Source organism: Alternaria alternata (genome assembly GCF_001642055.1).
Source record: "Alternaria alternata strain SRC1lrK2f unplaced genomic scaffold CC77scaffold_12, whole genome shotgun sequence".
Lineage (NCBI taxonomy): Eukaryota > Fungi > Ascomycota > Dothideomycetes > Pleosporales > Pleosporaceae > Alternaria > Alternaria alternata.
In genome coordinates, this window is record NW_017306201.1 from 539,319 (window position 1) to 551,658 (window position 12,340).

Sequence of the window (12,340 nt, forward strand, 5' to 3'; positions counted from 1 at the left end):
TGCGTACCACTCCCAATGCATGCCAGCATTCTTACTCGCACTGTCCCGTTCTCCACTCATGTCATCTAAAGCGTCAGTCCTTCCCCAGAGTTTATGCAAGTAGACTCCTTGCAAACGTTTCGCCCCTCGGGAATCTGGCTTCTCCCACATCCGTTCTTACTTGACTGGGCTGCCTGAAACGTGCCGCCTCACCATGATACGTGGGCGTCAACACCTCATTGTTCTTCAACATTGGGAAATCTAGAGCACCAACGTTCAACGTGTTGACCGATCGTCAAAGAGATGGCTGGGAGGTCATGGCTCAGCTGTATCCACTACGTGACTGTGCACTTGTACACCTGTCTACGGGGCTGTCACCGACTCCACGAGCTCGCTACCAGTAATTAATTACCGCTGTATGAGACCAAGGATTTTGATGGAATGACTAAGTTGAAATGTTCGAACATGTTCATTTAAACTCGTGGACGTAGCTGCGTTATGAGAGGCTCTACAGGCAATTGCCTAGTTGTCTTGAAATGGAAGACCAGAGGGGCAAATGGACGATCACGTGCCATAGTGCTTATCCATGAATCATTCTCAACAGGCGGCTGCAGCCTTCCTGGTCACCTACGAATACTGCAGCACTGCAAGACGGGAAACAACATACATGCTTAGCAAATACTTTGCCCGTTGCGTAGAATGCAGTAAAAGCGAGCTTTTTGATCTTCCGAATACCTATCCCCTCTACCTATCATGAGCGACATGATCAAAACGATCGGTATCCTTGATCATGGACCTGGGCAACTCCATTCGGAAAAGAGCCATACTTGCGACCGATGTTTGGCAGCATGGTCAAAAGTACCGTTCGACGAGAAAAGTGCGGATATTTGCGAAATTGGAGAGAAAGCAGAAGAGCTTTTGTCGTCGGCTTGTCAGGTGTGCCAAATGCTTGGGATGGAGATGTTGGCCCACCAAAATCAAACGCATAGCTTGGAGGGGCCTTTTCTATTGCGTTGGCAACGTGAGAATCAGGACTTTGGCGCGGCTGTCCTTCAAGATTCAAATGGTATCATAAGAGGGAAAAGTAGGCAACCTAGAACCATACATATTCGGTATTCTGAGTTTTCAGAGTCTTTAGAAGCTGATGGTCTGGAAGAACACGAAACCCCCGAGGGATTACACGTTGATTTTGGTACAATTAGAAGCTGGCTCGACAAATGCGATTCGCATCATCAGTGTAAATCTGATATAGACGAAGAACCGCAGAATCTAAAAGTCATCGACTGCGTAGAAAGAGTTGTCGTTTCAGCACCTCTAGACTGCCAATATGTGGCTTTGTCGTATGTGTGGGGTGGCTTGGTCGTCGAGACAGACTTGAAATCCGGACTTCTGCCTACCATGTTGCCTCGTACTATAGAGGATAGTATCAAAGCTACCCTACTTATAGGGTATCGGTATCTTTGGGTTGAGTGAGTTTTTCTGCTCTAGTCGTTCAAGAAGTCTGAGCTAATATAACTCACAGCGCTTTCGTAAGTACTACGCCTAGCAAGCAAGCGTGTCTAATACAAGTATTAGTGTATAAAGCAAGATGATGCAGAGGACAAGCATCGTCAAATTCAACAGATGGACTTGATATACACCTCAGCGGTGCTCACTCTGGTTGCTGCAGCAGGCAGTAACCCCTCCTATGGCTTACCGGGCGTAAGTAATGCGCGAAGGCTAAGCTATAGAGCTTGGACTTGTATTGGAGATGTGCGGGTTACATTTAGCCCCGACGAAGTCTACCGTGCTGTTGCCGATTCCGTGTGGTTCACACGGGGGTGGACATTTCAGGAAGGCTACGTTCCGCGAAGAAGACTATACTTTACCGAGAGCGGGGTCTTGTTCATTTGCAACGAAGCAGAAGAACAAGAAGACTTTCATCGTTCTCGTGATCGTTGGGGTGCCAGATTACTCGATGGTACCTTGGGAACACGTCCCTTCGGAGTTAGGGACGAGTTGCCCGGGCTCCACGAAACCCTAGGATTGCTGGAGCAGTACATGGAACGTCAACTCAGCTACGAAAATGACGCCTTGGACGCGATGCTGGGCGTCCTGAACTACCATCATGCAAGAAACCTGTCTATTGGAACCATATGCGGTCTACCGTACCAAACATCGATGGTCGGCCCGAATACCATATGCTTAAGTTGGAGACACGACAAACCTGCTACCAGGCGACGAGGATATCCTAGTTGGTCACCACTTGGTTGGATTGGATCTATTCAGTTCTTCAGCCCAGATCATCAATTCTTTCCATCGAAGAAGGACGCTGACATCATATCTCACCACTTTCGAGATGGCTGTGCGGCGTGGAACAATCTCAAGACCTCAAAGTACTTACAAGTCGCCGTCAATGTTCATAATCTTCCTATAGTAAACTTAGTACGGTCGGATTCGGAAACTTTCGAAGGTTTGCTTTCAGACCACCCGAGAACAGTGCTGGTGGTTCCTGCTGGCACTGGCGAGAGTAAGGTGGATTACGGAGGCCTCAATTATTACATGGACGTTAAGTGGGATGCAACCCCACATGATCATTCCGACAGCACTTGTGTCACGTGCGTGGTCTATCAAAGTCATGAGCACTTTCAATGCCTGATGATAGTACAAGACTGTGGAACACATTACGAACGTTTAGGGTTCGCGTCGGTCGGTGGCATGTTCTACCCGGACCTAATGAAAGCAGCAGGGTTCAACGAGTTGGCTTCTACTACTAATGGCCTACCAACCCTGCGCCCTAGGGAGAGTCCGAACTTTTATCGGGAACACAGCTATGACTCAAAGGATCTCGATTGGCTGCAAGACACAGAGAAAGTAACCATTACTCTCGGCTGAGATCGCTCTTCAATCAGTCCACTTCGCAACACAACAGCCTTCTAGACTACGCAATATACGTCCAAACGAGGGATCCTTTCAAGTCTCAGTTCTGATTTGCTTTTCGACTTGCCATGGTCAAATCGACACGTGGAGCGCACTGATCACTACCGTTTCGAGTGCTTCTCGTTCCGTCATCAATGCTAGAGGAACCTCATCATGTTCGCGCCATTGAACATATCACAGTTCCAGACTGTATCATGGTACTCATCACTGCATGGAAACGAATTCACTTTGTCGATCTGGGACGAGGCCGTGGAGCAGAGAGTTCATCGGAGAGCCTTAGAAAAGAGCGATTGACCGAACTGAGGGGGATGTCAAGAAAGCTCAAGGCGATAGTGTGAACGGCCTCGTTCTCTTCCGACTCCAATCTGTAGAGGCAGCTCCAGATCCTTCGCAGTCGAACTCTGACTCTTGCTCTCTTCCATCAGTCACCTTAATCCCCTGGAAACCTGACCCTTGTGCCCCATCCGTCTTCTCCTCAAACACCTCATTCATAGCGTGGGACGATGCTAGACTGAAGAAATTAAGAGAGGGTGATGAGATGGGGCGTGGCATGTGAGGGTTTGATGGAGCTGGTATAGCTACGTATTACGGCTATGGAGGGGGATGTGCATGGTGAGAAGTTGTGAGTTTATCGCAACCTCATGGCAGATACACAGGCATACGAACACCTAATATTAGACCGCTAGTAGTAGCCAATTAACGGTCTCCTGTAAGCGCGCTTTTTCCCTTAATGCTACATTACAAAAGTCATAGCGATTCAGGTTAAAATGGCAACTGGACCCTCTACCTACTTATTAAATCTCCTCTTGCTAGCGAGTGGCCATTTCTGTTCACGAAGTCAACCGTTCCATACACTATGCATCTACTCGATTTGCCAGTAGAGCTTTTGCACGAAATCCTTGGTTGGGCTATTTTAGTCCGGGGAATCAAGCGCGGCCTCCGGTTACGGCTTGTGAATAGTAGGCTTTGCTCTGCCGACTGTGCCATCTTCTGCTTACCAACGGCTATAGGGATCTTTGCTAGCGAGATTGTGGCTGCGCTTTCGCTATTGAAGCTTCTTGATACCTACTTCAAGCCCCTGCCCGTTGGCAGCGACGAGGCTGTACCTTCTATCGCTACAACGTATCTTGAACGCCGAGTGTTGAACGAGCGTCGCGGTGGGGCTCCTGTGCTACTCTGGATTCGCAGCGTCGCCAACCGACTAAGCCAAGAGACGGATGACGAACGAAACGAGTACGACTACGTTCGGCAGCTATGCCCTCTTGTGTTAGAAACATATAGCCTACGCGTACGCCTCGACGAGCTATGGACGGTGGACCAAGCCGTGGGATGGTATGACGGGCTTTTCAACGAGAGCAACTTAGAAACTGATGTCTATATCACTGCCGTATACACACAAACGCTCTCTGTTGTTTCCAGATGGATCTCGAGCAGAAGGGGTTTGGCGAAAAGCAGTCATCTCTTTGGTAGGGCACATCACCATGCGGCTCGGTACGGTAACCACGAGCTTCTTGCTGCTATGATGGACCTACGGTACGAGGATGACTTTCAAAGACTGCGAACATCCTTTCTCGTAGAAGCTGCCGAGTATGGGCGTGTAGGCGTGACGCGGTTCGTGTTGGATTTCCAGGCCGTAGAGCGTCCGTGGTTATTTTCAAGAAAGATTAAACGGCCGTCCTATCTCTCTTCTAACGAAAGAGAGCTAGCTTTGCTAAATACACCTAGTTGGGAGATTTTTAACGTGGTGATGGAGAAACGAAGGGAGCACTGCGTTAGCAGAACGTTTGGTATTAAGGAATACACAGGATTCTTGGCATATAGCGCAAGACATGGGTGGGTAGATATGACAGAGCGCTACCTTGCTCTTGGAGCGCGTGTAGACGGCCTAGGATTGTCTAGCGAGTACAGGCAACGACCCCTTCTAGGCGCTTGTAGAAACGGGCACAAGGACGTAGTTCAGGTGTTGTTAGAACATGGTGCGAGTGCGTGTAAGCCGGCGTTGGAGACAGCAGTACAAAATGGACATTTTGAAGTTGTTTCTCTGCTTCTGGAGTACAATGCGGAGCAAGGGAATGCACTTACGGAAGCGGTTTGCAAGGGGTACCGAAGCATTGTTCGTAGGCTAATAGGGCGTGGAAGCTACGACAAAGAATTTCTGCAAGGCTTGCTCGATCGGGCGGTTGAGATTGAGGACCAGGCTATGTTGGAAGATCTGCTAGAATATAGTAGAGGTGCTAGAGTAGGCAGAGTAGAATTCGGAAAAGAGGTCAAAAAAGAGATAGTTAAGAATAAAGCGTAAAAAGATTGCAGGCTGAATAAAGGTTGAAATATTTCGAAGAAAAAGGTTAAAATAACTATTACAACAAGAGTGACTAACTGAAGAAGAGTGAACAACTGAAGTAGTGGGAGTAAGTAAGCTAACCCTGTAACCGCTGTGTGTCGTAGGGTTAGGGCCAGAGTTGTGGTTAAGGACGAGGTTTCTCTTCTCTTCTTATCTCGTGGATCTCATGTATCTCATTCAGAATGCTAGTAATAAACAACGCAGTGTTGAACTCTACTTTTCTATCCCTGTTCTTTCCTAGCCAGTGTATATGCAAAATCAATCAGACGCCGTACGATAGCCTTGTACCCATACTTTTGAGGTCACGGATATGCGGCAGCGAACCCAAGATATCAGAAGCCGTATCGTTTTGATGTTGCTGAACGAGGTCAACCGAGGATGGAGAACGCTTCTGAGCATCCTCGTGTCTTTGTTCGCGATCCTGGGAAGGACTGTCCGCCTAGTACAGGACCCTGGTACGGATACATGCTGGATAAGGTTAGCTGTCAATTCGACAGTACACAAAGAAGCTGATGTAGACTTACAAGAAAGCTCCTCCAAGCTGGTAAACAAATCCCTAATCTCACCCTCCTTGACTTCACTGATATCCGCCATGAGATACGCGACATCGCCTCTTGAATCGGACATTTGCTTCTCGATGTTGTGGTGGAGAAGGATACCGTTGACTTGTCTCAACACACCCGGTACGTTCTTGTGGATGTAGATGACACGCATGCAGTCTGGTTGGTCGAGAGTCAAGCTACGTAGGTTGACTTCTGGCAAGTTGACGGCTCCGAGCGTGGTACCCTCGTTGACGTAGCGGACGAGTGCTGTGCTGACTTCGACACCAATGGCGGACTGCGCTTCTTCGGTGCTGCCACCAATGTGGGGAGTGAGGATGATGTTCTTCAGACCAACGAGGTCCTTGGTCCAGGAGTTGAGGTCACTGGAGAAGTAGTCGCCGTTGCCGGCGGGTTCGTTGGGGAAGACGTCGATGGCGGCACCTGCGAGTTTGCCAGAGCGGCTGGCCTCGATCATGGCGGGAATGTCGACAACAGTACCACGGGCGTTGTTGATGAGATAGCTGCCGTCCTTCATCTTTGCGAACTGTTCTTTGCCAATCAAGTTCTTGGTCTCAGAGGTAGCCGGAACGTGAAGAGAGACAAAGTCTGCTTGTGCAAGTAGGTCGTCCAGCGTCGCTACTTGTCGCGCAGTTCCCAGACCCATTGTGGTAAGAACGTCGTAGTAGATGACGCTCATGCCCATGGACTCAGCCAGCACACTCAGTTGGCTACCAATGTGACCATATCCGACTATACCCAGCGTCTTGCCGCGAATCTCCCAGCAGCCCTTGCTGACCTTGTTCCATGTGCCGTTGTGTAGCTCCATAGAGCGGTCGGCGAGCTGACGGGCGAGCGCGATGATCTCGGAGATGACAAGTTCTGCGACGGAGCGCGAGTTGCTGAAGGGCGAGTTGAAGACGGCGATACCCTGGCTGGCGGCAGTCTGGAGGTCGACCTGGTTTGTTCCGATACAGAAGCAGCCGATGACGATGAGGTTCTTTGCCTCCTCCAGCACCTTCTTGGTGAGCTTCGTCTTTGAGCGAATTCCAATGACGTGGACATCGCGAATCTTCTCAATCAGCTGGTCCTCTGCCAGACTGGCCTTGATGGCCTCGACCTGGTATCCCTGGCCCTTGAGAATCTCGACACCGGCTTCGTTGACATTTTCGAGGAGCAGGACCTTGATGTCCTTGGTATCGAAAGGCTTCAATTGCTTGGCGAGCTGTTGCGCATGCGAGCTGTTGGTTTGATTTTGGCTGTTGAAGCTGCCGCCTGGTGGTTGGCGAAATGTGGAGGGCGGGCTGTGGAAGGAGAGGTTTGGACTGGTGCTGAGGTTGAGGCTGTTGGACACTTGACGTGCGAGTTGGCTGATGCCGCTGCCGGCAATGTCTTGTGCGGGACTCATGGTGTGTGCGCGGAGGTGGTTGCGGAGGTGGTTCGGGGGAGGGATGCGACAACTCAATCTGGTTGTTTGATCCGGAAAACGTTGGGAATTCTAGACTATTAATACTTAATGACTCTTCTATGGCCTTTACCAAACTGTGCAAACTTGGACGAATCACAGAACAATTGCAAGGCAGGTTCTAGGAAGTTGCGGCTAGGCATGACTGGCGGCAACAATGCACAGCAACAACAAACGCATGTGAGCTGATATCCACTTTTTCCAGAGTACTTGATGACTGTGAGCAACTAATTTTCCCTACAGTGACACCTACAGTTGACTCAGTCGGCGTTCTCTGACGCGACGCTCCTCAAAAATTTCTCATGTCGCCGATGATGCCATCCCGCTCTGGCCCTTTACCCCACCAGGAATACCTAGCTTACCAGCCCTCCGCTTTCGGAAGTCAAGTATGCAGGTCCAGGCACAAGTGCTTCGTCATGGAAAACCAGTCACCACATATGCACGGTTGAGCGCTTTGATTCACGACATTGAGACGCCGTTGTATTCATTCATTATCTATTCTCTTGAATGTGCCTAAGTTGCTCACACTACCCTAAAACTCATATTCACTGTGATCCCGAGCATACCTTACCACAGGCAATCGTAAAGTGTAGAGCAGCCACCTACAACTTTTGCTCGTTCATGGGCCATTGGTATCCTGCAATCGTGTTAGCATTTTTCTTCTAGTTCGCTACAGAGGTGAGGTCCTACCTGCTGCGTCGCTGAACTTGTATCCGTAAGAAGAGGTGAAATCGTCCAAAACGGCAGGGCCACGGGAGCCTGATGATGGTCAGTAAATGTGCGCTTTGCTCTTCAATACAATACGAACCGTATGGGTACTCCATGGGGATGATCTCCTTGTTGTCGTCGAGGTAGTGCAGGAGAGGTGTGAAGATTCTCCAGCTGGCGTCGAGTTCGTCGTCACGGACGAAGTTGGAGTGGTCGCCCTTTAGTGCGTCGAGAATGAGCGATTCGTATGCCTCGGGAATCTTCAGGTCGGAGAATCGCCGCCTGTAGGTAAGGTCGAGTTCTGTGACGACAGTCTGCATGCTGAGACCGGGCAGCTTGGAGTTCATCTTAATGTAAACACTCTCGTTGGGCTGCACTCGGATGACGAGCTCGTTTCGTGGAATGTCCTTGAAGATTCCAGAGGTGACATCCTTGAACTGGATGCGGACCTCGGTCTTCTGCTCGTTGAGAGCCTTTCCTGCCTTCAGGATGAAGGGTACACCGTCCCATCGCTCGTTCTTGATGTAAGCGACCATAGATGCGAAAGTGGGGCATCGCGAGTCCTTGGGGACTGTGTCATCCTCCTTGTAGCCTGGCTTCTGGCCGTCCAGCGACTTTCCATACTGTCCAATGATGACGTTCTTGGGCTCGATAGAGGCCATACCACGGAGGACGCGGACCTTTTCGTCACGGATGTCTTCGGCAGAGAAGGAGATGGGTCGCTCCATAGCGAGGAGAGTAAGAACTTGGAGCAAGTCTGTGATTGTCAGTTATTGCTTCTTCCTACTATCAGTAAACCACTCACGGTTTTGCATAACATCACGAATGATGCCGAACTCGTCGAAGTAACCTCCACGGCCTTCGGTTCCGAACGGCTCCTTGAAGGTGATCTGGACGTTGTCGATGTGGTTCCTGTTCCAAGTTGCGCCGAAGAACTCGTTACCGAACCGGAGAATCAGGATGTTCTTGACCATCTCCTTACCCAGGTAGTGGTCAATACGGTAAAGCTCGTCCTCAGTCCAGTCTGGCGCCAATGCACGCTGGAGCTCTCTCGAACTTGGGAGGTCCTTGCCGAAGGGCTTCTCGACCTGCATGACAGCGGTTAGCTGCATTCGTCCGGAAATATGCATAGGAGCTACTTACAATAACACGAGAAATGCCGTTCTTGGGGTAGCAGTTGCGCTTCAAGTGCTGGGACACTGTGATGAAGACGCTGGGAGGGAGAGCCATGTAGAATATCCTGTTGTTCTCCTTGCGACCCTTCTCAATCTCCTGCATGTGCTTCTCGAGTCCAACAAAAGACTCATCCTGGTCATACTGGCCCGAAACGTACGAGCAGAACTCGCAGAACTCATCTAGCTGCTTCTCCAATTCCTTTGTGGGGGTCTTGATGTAAGACTTGACGCGCTTGAGGTACTCCTCACGGTCCATCTTCGTGCGTGCATATCCGACGATGTGGATGTTGTTTGGGAGGAAGCCATTTCGGTGCTGTATTGGTGGTCAGAAATCGAATGCGAGTCTTGGTCGTGCAACCTACGAGACCGAAGAGCGCTGGGAACTGATATGACGTTAGTGTGATGATTCTCTACGTATTTGCTTCTTTACATACAGTCTTCTTCTTGGCTAGGTCACCGGAGGCGCCCAAAACAACAATGATGGTGTTGTCCTTGAGCTCCATGTTTCTATCGCGAGATTTGTCAGCCGTCATGTTCAGAATGCTGCAAGGGTGTTGGGCGCTTCGCGCGTCGAGCGACCCCTCCGCCGAAGAGCGCGACGTGCTTCAGCAGAAAACAACTGCCGGATAAATTGGTTGGATATCCAAATAGCTCTCCAAAGGCTGTAGCAAGTCGGTCAGAGACGGTGAGGGCTACTTACCCGGCATTGACCTCCTCTTGCTTGGGCTGGATAACTGTGTCCGCCATTGTGTTGATATGTGATGTAAACGCTTTACGGGAGGGGGCGGGCGCAAGGTTACAGCTCAATTAAGGGCTGTAGGGAGTGATGGCAATAAGGTTAGACGAGAGATCTCGAAGTAAGGGCGGAAGCTACGGATAGGACGTTGGTGTGTGAGGAAAAGTCCTATGTAGTGGGGTTATCGGAGCTGCTCTAGCGGTTTCGCGTGGTGGTGACGTTGGTTAGCTTTAATTTGCCGCTCGAACGCCGGTGATAGGGTATCAGACAGGAATGCTTCACACAAACGCACAGCGAGGTCTGACGTCCTTAAAAAGGTATCAGTAAACAACTAGGTCATTCTCCAAGCATCACTAAGCCGCCGCACGACTTGCAAAACATCTCCGGCACCAGTCAAAACCCTTGAAGCCCGCCGGAGGAGACCTTGCTAAAGCCGTACCCAGGGATGCGCGGACAACCCCACCATCACCATGCACTGCGCGTGGAACGGCTTCGTGCGCACTTGGCTGGAAGTCGATAGACTTTGAGGCTCTGAAACTCTGTTTGCTTTTCTACAATTGAGTTCCAAGCCCTCGGTCGTGTCGCATCACTGTCACAGCGCCCGAGGGAAGCTGCATCCCATGTACGGCTACCCCGCCGCGAGGCTCCCCGAGTCCGGACAATGTGTAAATTCTATTAGAGTATACACAAGCATCGGCACGTCTCAGTGTCTCGGGCTGGTACTTGGGTCTGTCAAATCCTCCGGCCCCTCTTTGAGTATACCGAGCGGACAGCACTGGTAAGCTAGTAGCTTTGGTGGGGCGCGTCGTAATTGAAGACTGGCAACAGCCATGGCGTACTGGCCCCAGCAATGCTTTGCGAACGTGACGTGAAAGCACTGGCAAACGCGACGGATATGTGAGAATTTTGCCGTTGGCTATTTGGATCATCCCAGATCGTGACATGATGAGTGAACCGTCTTTGGCCGGTCGGATTACTCATACACTCCCCAATATGCCGATGGGCGACACGCGACGGCATCTCAGTAGGCAGTCGAAGGGGACAGTTATCAACAGTGAAGCGCCAGGCTTACATATCCGCTGCAAGGCAGGGCCCAAAGAGGTAAGAGGAGGTTAGGACAAGCATGGCCTTTGTGGCGGCGGGACATCTCGCGGAAGAATTGTGCCTTCACTCCCAACGGTTGTGTACAACGACAGGAGGTCCAGCATACAATTCTCAAGCGCACGTCATGCAGATGCAGTGAGTGGTATACTGTCATTGCCTTACTTGCCTCAACTGTCACGAGAGCGCAATGCCACCGAACGAGCATATTTTGCCCAACATGCAATGGCATGAAAACAGCCCAATTGCTCCCATGAACACAGGATGCATTGAAACCACCAGAGCATTTCTTTTTCTACAGACTTGGATTCCAGCATTCCATTGTGCTCTTGTTTTGATGTTCTTCAGACAACGAGGAGGCAAAGCAGTTGCGCCACAGCTTGTCCAGCTGTGGCTGGTGTGGCGCTAGTAAGCGAGAACGCCCCACTGGACATGAAGCAATTCGTCTTTCTCTTTGGCAACGACGACTTCTCTGTACTAACGACAGCATCAACCCCGACCCAGACGTCCCCTTCATCCCCCCGAGGCCGCCCAAAAAATTCGCCATGTCTGCCGACAACAAGTCCCACCGCCTTTACGTCAAGGGCAAGCACATCAGCTACCAGCGCGGCAAGGTTTGTGCGCACCGAATTCGCGTATTGTGGCTACCGTTCTGACGAGAAGGATAGAGGAACACCAACCCCGGAACTTCTCTGCTCAAGCTTGAGGGCGTCGACGATGTCAAGGCAGCTCAGTGGTGTACGTCCGCCCTGATGTCGCTCCGACCACGAATTTTGATGAGCTAACACACGTTCAACAGACGCCGGCAAGAGGGTAGCCTACGTCTACCGCGCACAACGGGCGATCCAAGGCTCCAAGATCCGCGTCATCTGGGTATGAACGCCAGCTACTTTGTCGAACGAGCGAAATCTAACATGAAAACAGGGCAAGGTCACCCGCCCTCACGGCAACTCCGGTGTCGTCCGCGCCAAGTTCAAGAACAACCTCCCTCCCAAGTCCTTCGGTGCCTCCGTCCGCGTCATGCTTTACCCTTCTTCGATATAAGCTGTTCCGATACGATCTTTGGCGACGGGAACGAACGGTCGAAAAGCAATGGAGTGATGGATGATTAGGCGCAAATACCGGGCACGGAGCGAGAGAACAAACAGTAGTGTGGGAGACACCATGCACAGTCTCTCATACACGTAAATGTTCAGGCTGGTGCAACGGTGTCTTTTGGTTCCGAAAGTCCATAACAATGGCAAATTCAATCAAGATTCCTTCCAAGATCAATGATACTACGTTCAAAGTCATTGAGAGCATTGGCGTGATGTTGGGATTGTAGCGCGGCGACCTGGATGATACATTGGTGTGCTGCTAACTGAGGCGTGTAGATTC

At 50.7% G+C, this 12,340-nt stretch overlaps 6 protein-coding genes across 6 annotated transcripts; 4 read left to right on the forward strand and 2 right to left on the reverse strand.

Moving 5' to 3' along the window:
- Positions 1 to 732: 732 nt before the first annotated feature.
- Positions 733 to 2,853, forward strand: CC77DRAFT_1009502 (HET-domain-containing protein; the record flags this gene model as incomplete). Its single annotated transcript, XM_018523599.1, has 3 exons — positions 733 to 1,448; positions 1,502 to 1,508; positions 1,555 to 2,853. 3 exons carry the CDS (start codon positions 733 to 735, stop codon positions 2,851 to 2,853), a joined length of 2,022 nt encoding a protein of 673 aa, XP_018385210.1.
- Positions 2,854 to 3,754: 901 nt separating this feature from the next.
- On the forward strand, positions 3,755 to 4,411 carry CC77DRAFT_937597 (hypothetical protein; the record flags this gene model as incomplete). Its single annotated transcript, XM_018534559.1, has 1 exon — positions 3,755 to 4,411. A coding segment is annotated over one exon (657 nt), but the record flags the coding sequence as incomplete, so codon positions are not given.
- Positions 4,406 to 5,197, forward strand: CC77DRAFT_990782 (ankyrin; the record flags this gene model as incomplete). Its single annotated transcript, XM_018536330.1, has 1 exon — positions 4,406 to 5,197. Exon 1 carries the CDS (start codon positions 4,418 to 4,420, stop codon positions 5,195 to 5,197), a length of 780 nt encoding a protein of 259 aa, XP_018385212.1. The 5' UTR covers positions 4,406 to 4,417.
- On the reverse strand, positions 5,194 to 7,536 carry CC77DRAFT_1050807 (D-3-phosphoglycerate dehydrogenase). The gene is made up of 2 exons (XM_018527640.1): positions 5,764 to 7,536; positions 5,194 to 5,707 (listed from the first exon to the last, which is right to left on the reverse strand). The coding sequence occupies exons 1-2, from the start codon at positions 7,184 to 7,186 to the stop codon at positions 5,679 to 5,681; spliced, it is 1,452 nt and encodes a 483-aa protein (XP_018385213.1). The 5' UTR covers positions 7,187 to 7,536; the 3' UTR covers positions 5,194 to 5,678.
- A 243-nt stretch (positions 7,537 to 7,779) lies between these two features.
- CC77DRAFT_1021170 (glucose-6-phosphate dehydrogenase) lies at positions 7,780 to 9,918 on the reverse strand. Its single transcript, XM_018525216.1, has 8 exons — positions 9,827 to 9,918; positions 9,561 to 9,745; positions 9,489 to 9,509; positions 9,095 to 9,439; positions 8,757 to 9,039; positions 8,052 to 8,708; positions 7,934 to 8,002; positions 7,780 to 7,880 (listed from the first exon to the last, which is right to left on the reverse strand). The coding sequence occupies exons 2-8, from the start codon at positions 9,627 to 9,629 to the stop codon at positions 7,846 to 7,848; spliced, it is 1,479 nt and encodes a 492-aa protein (XP_018385214.1). The 5' UTR covers positions 9,630 to 9,745; positions 9,827 to 9,918; the 3' UTR covers positions 7,780 to 7,845.
- Positions 9,919 to 11,508: 1,590 nt separating this feature from the next.
- CC77DRAFT_1009506 (ribosomal protein L35Ae) lies at positions 11,509 to 12,007 on the forward strand (the record flags this gene model as incomplete). Its single annotated transcript, XM_018523600.1, has 4 exons — positions 11,509 to 11,577; positions 11,632 to 11,701; positions 11,763 to 11,836; positions 11,888 to 12,007. 4 exons carry the CDS (start codon positions 11,509 to 11,511, stop codon positions 12,005 to 12,007), a joined length of 333 nt encoding a protein of 110 aa, XP_018385215.1.
- Positions 12,008 to 12,340: the final 333 nt, after the last annotated feature.

Bases quoted from the DNA above. Each gene is read 5' to 3' on its own strand.
- CC77DRAFT_1050807 (XM_018527640.1), bottom strand. From the start codon at position 7,186: ATGAGTCCCGCACAAGACATTGCCGGCAGCGGCATCAGCCAACTCGCA. The intron at 5,708-5,763 runs GTAAGTCTACAT...AACCTTATCCAG, and splicing joins CAGCTTGGAGGAGCTTTCTT to CATGTATCCGTACCAGGGTC.
- CC77DRAFT_1021170 (XM_018525216.1), bottom strand. From the start codon at position 9,629: ATGGAGCTCAAGGACAACACCATCATTGTTGTTTTGGGCGCCTCCGGT. The intron at 9,040-9,094 runs GTAAGTAGCTCC...GCTGTCATGCAG, and splicing joins ACGGCATTTCTCGTGTTATT to GTCGAGAAGCCCTTCGGCAA. The intron at 8,709-8,756 runs GTGAGTGGTTTA...TGACAATCACAG, and splicing joins TCGTGATGTTATGCAAAACC to ACTTGCTCCAAGTTCTTACT.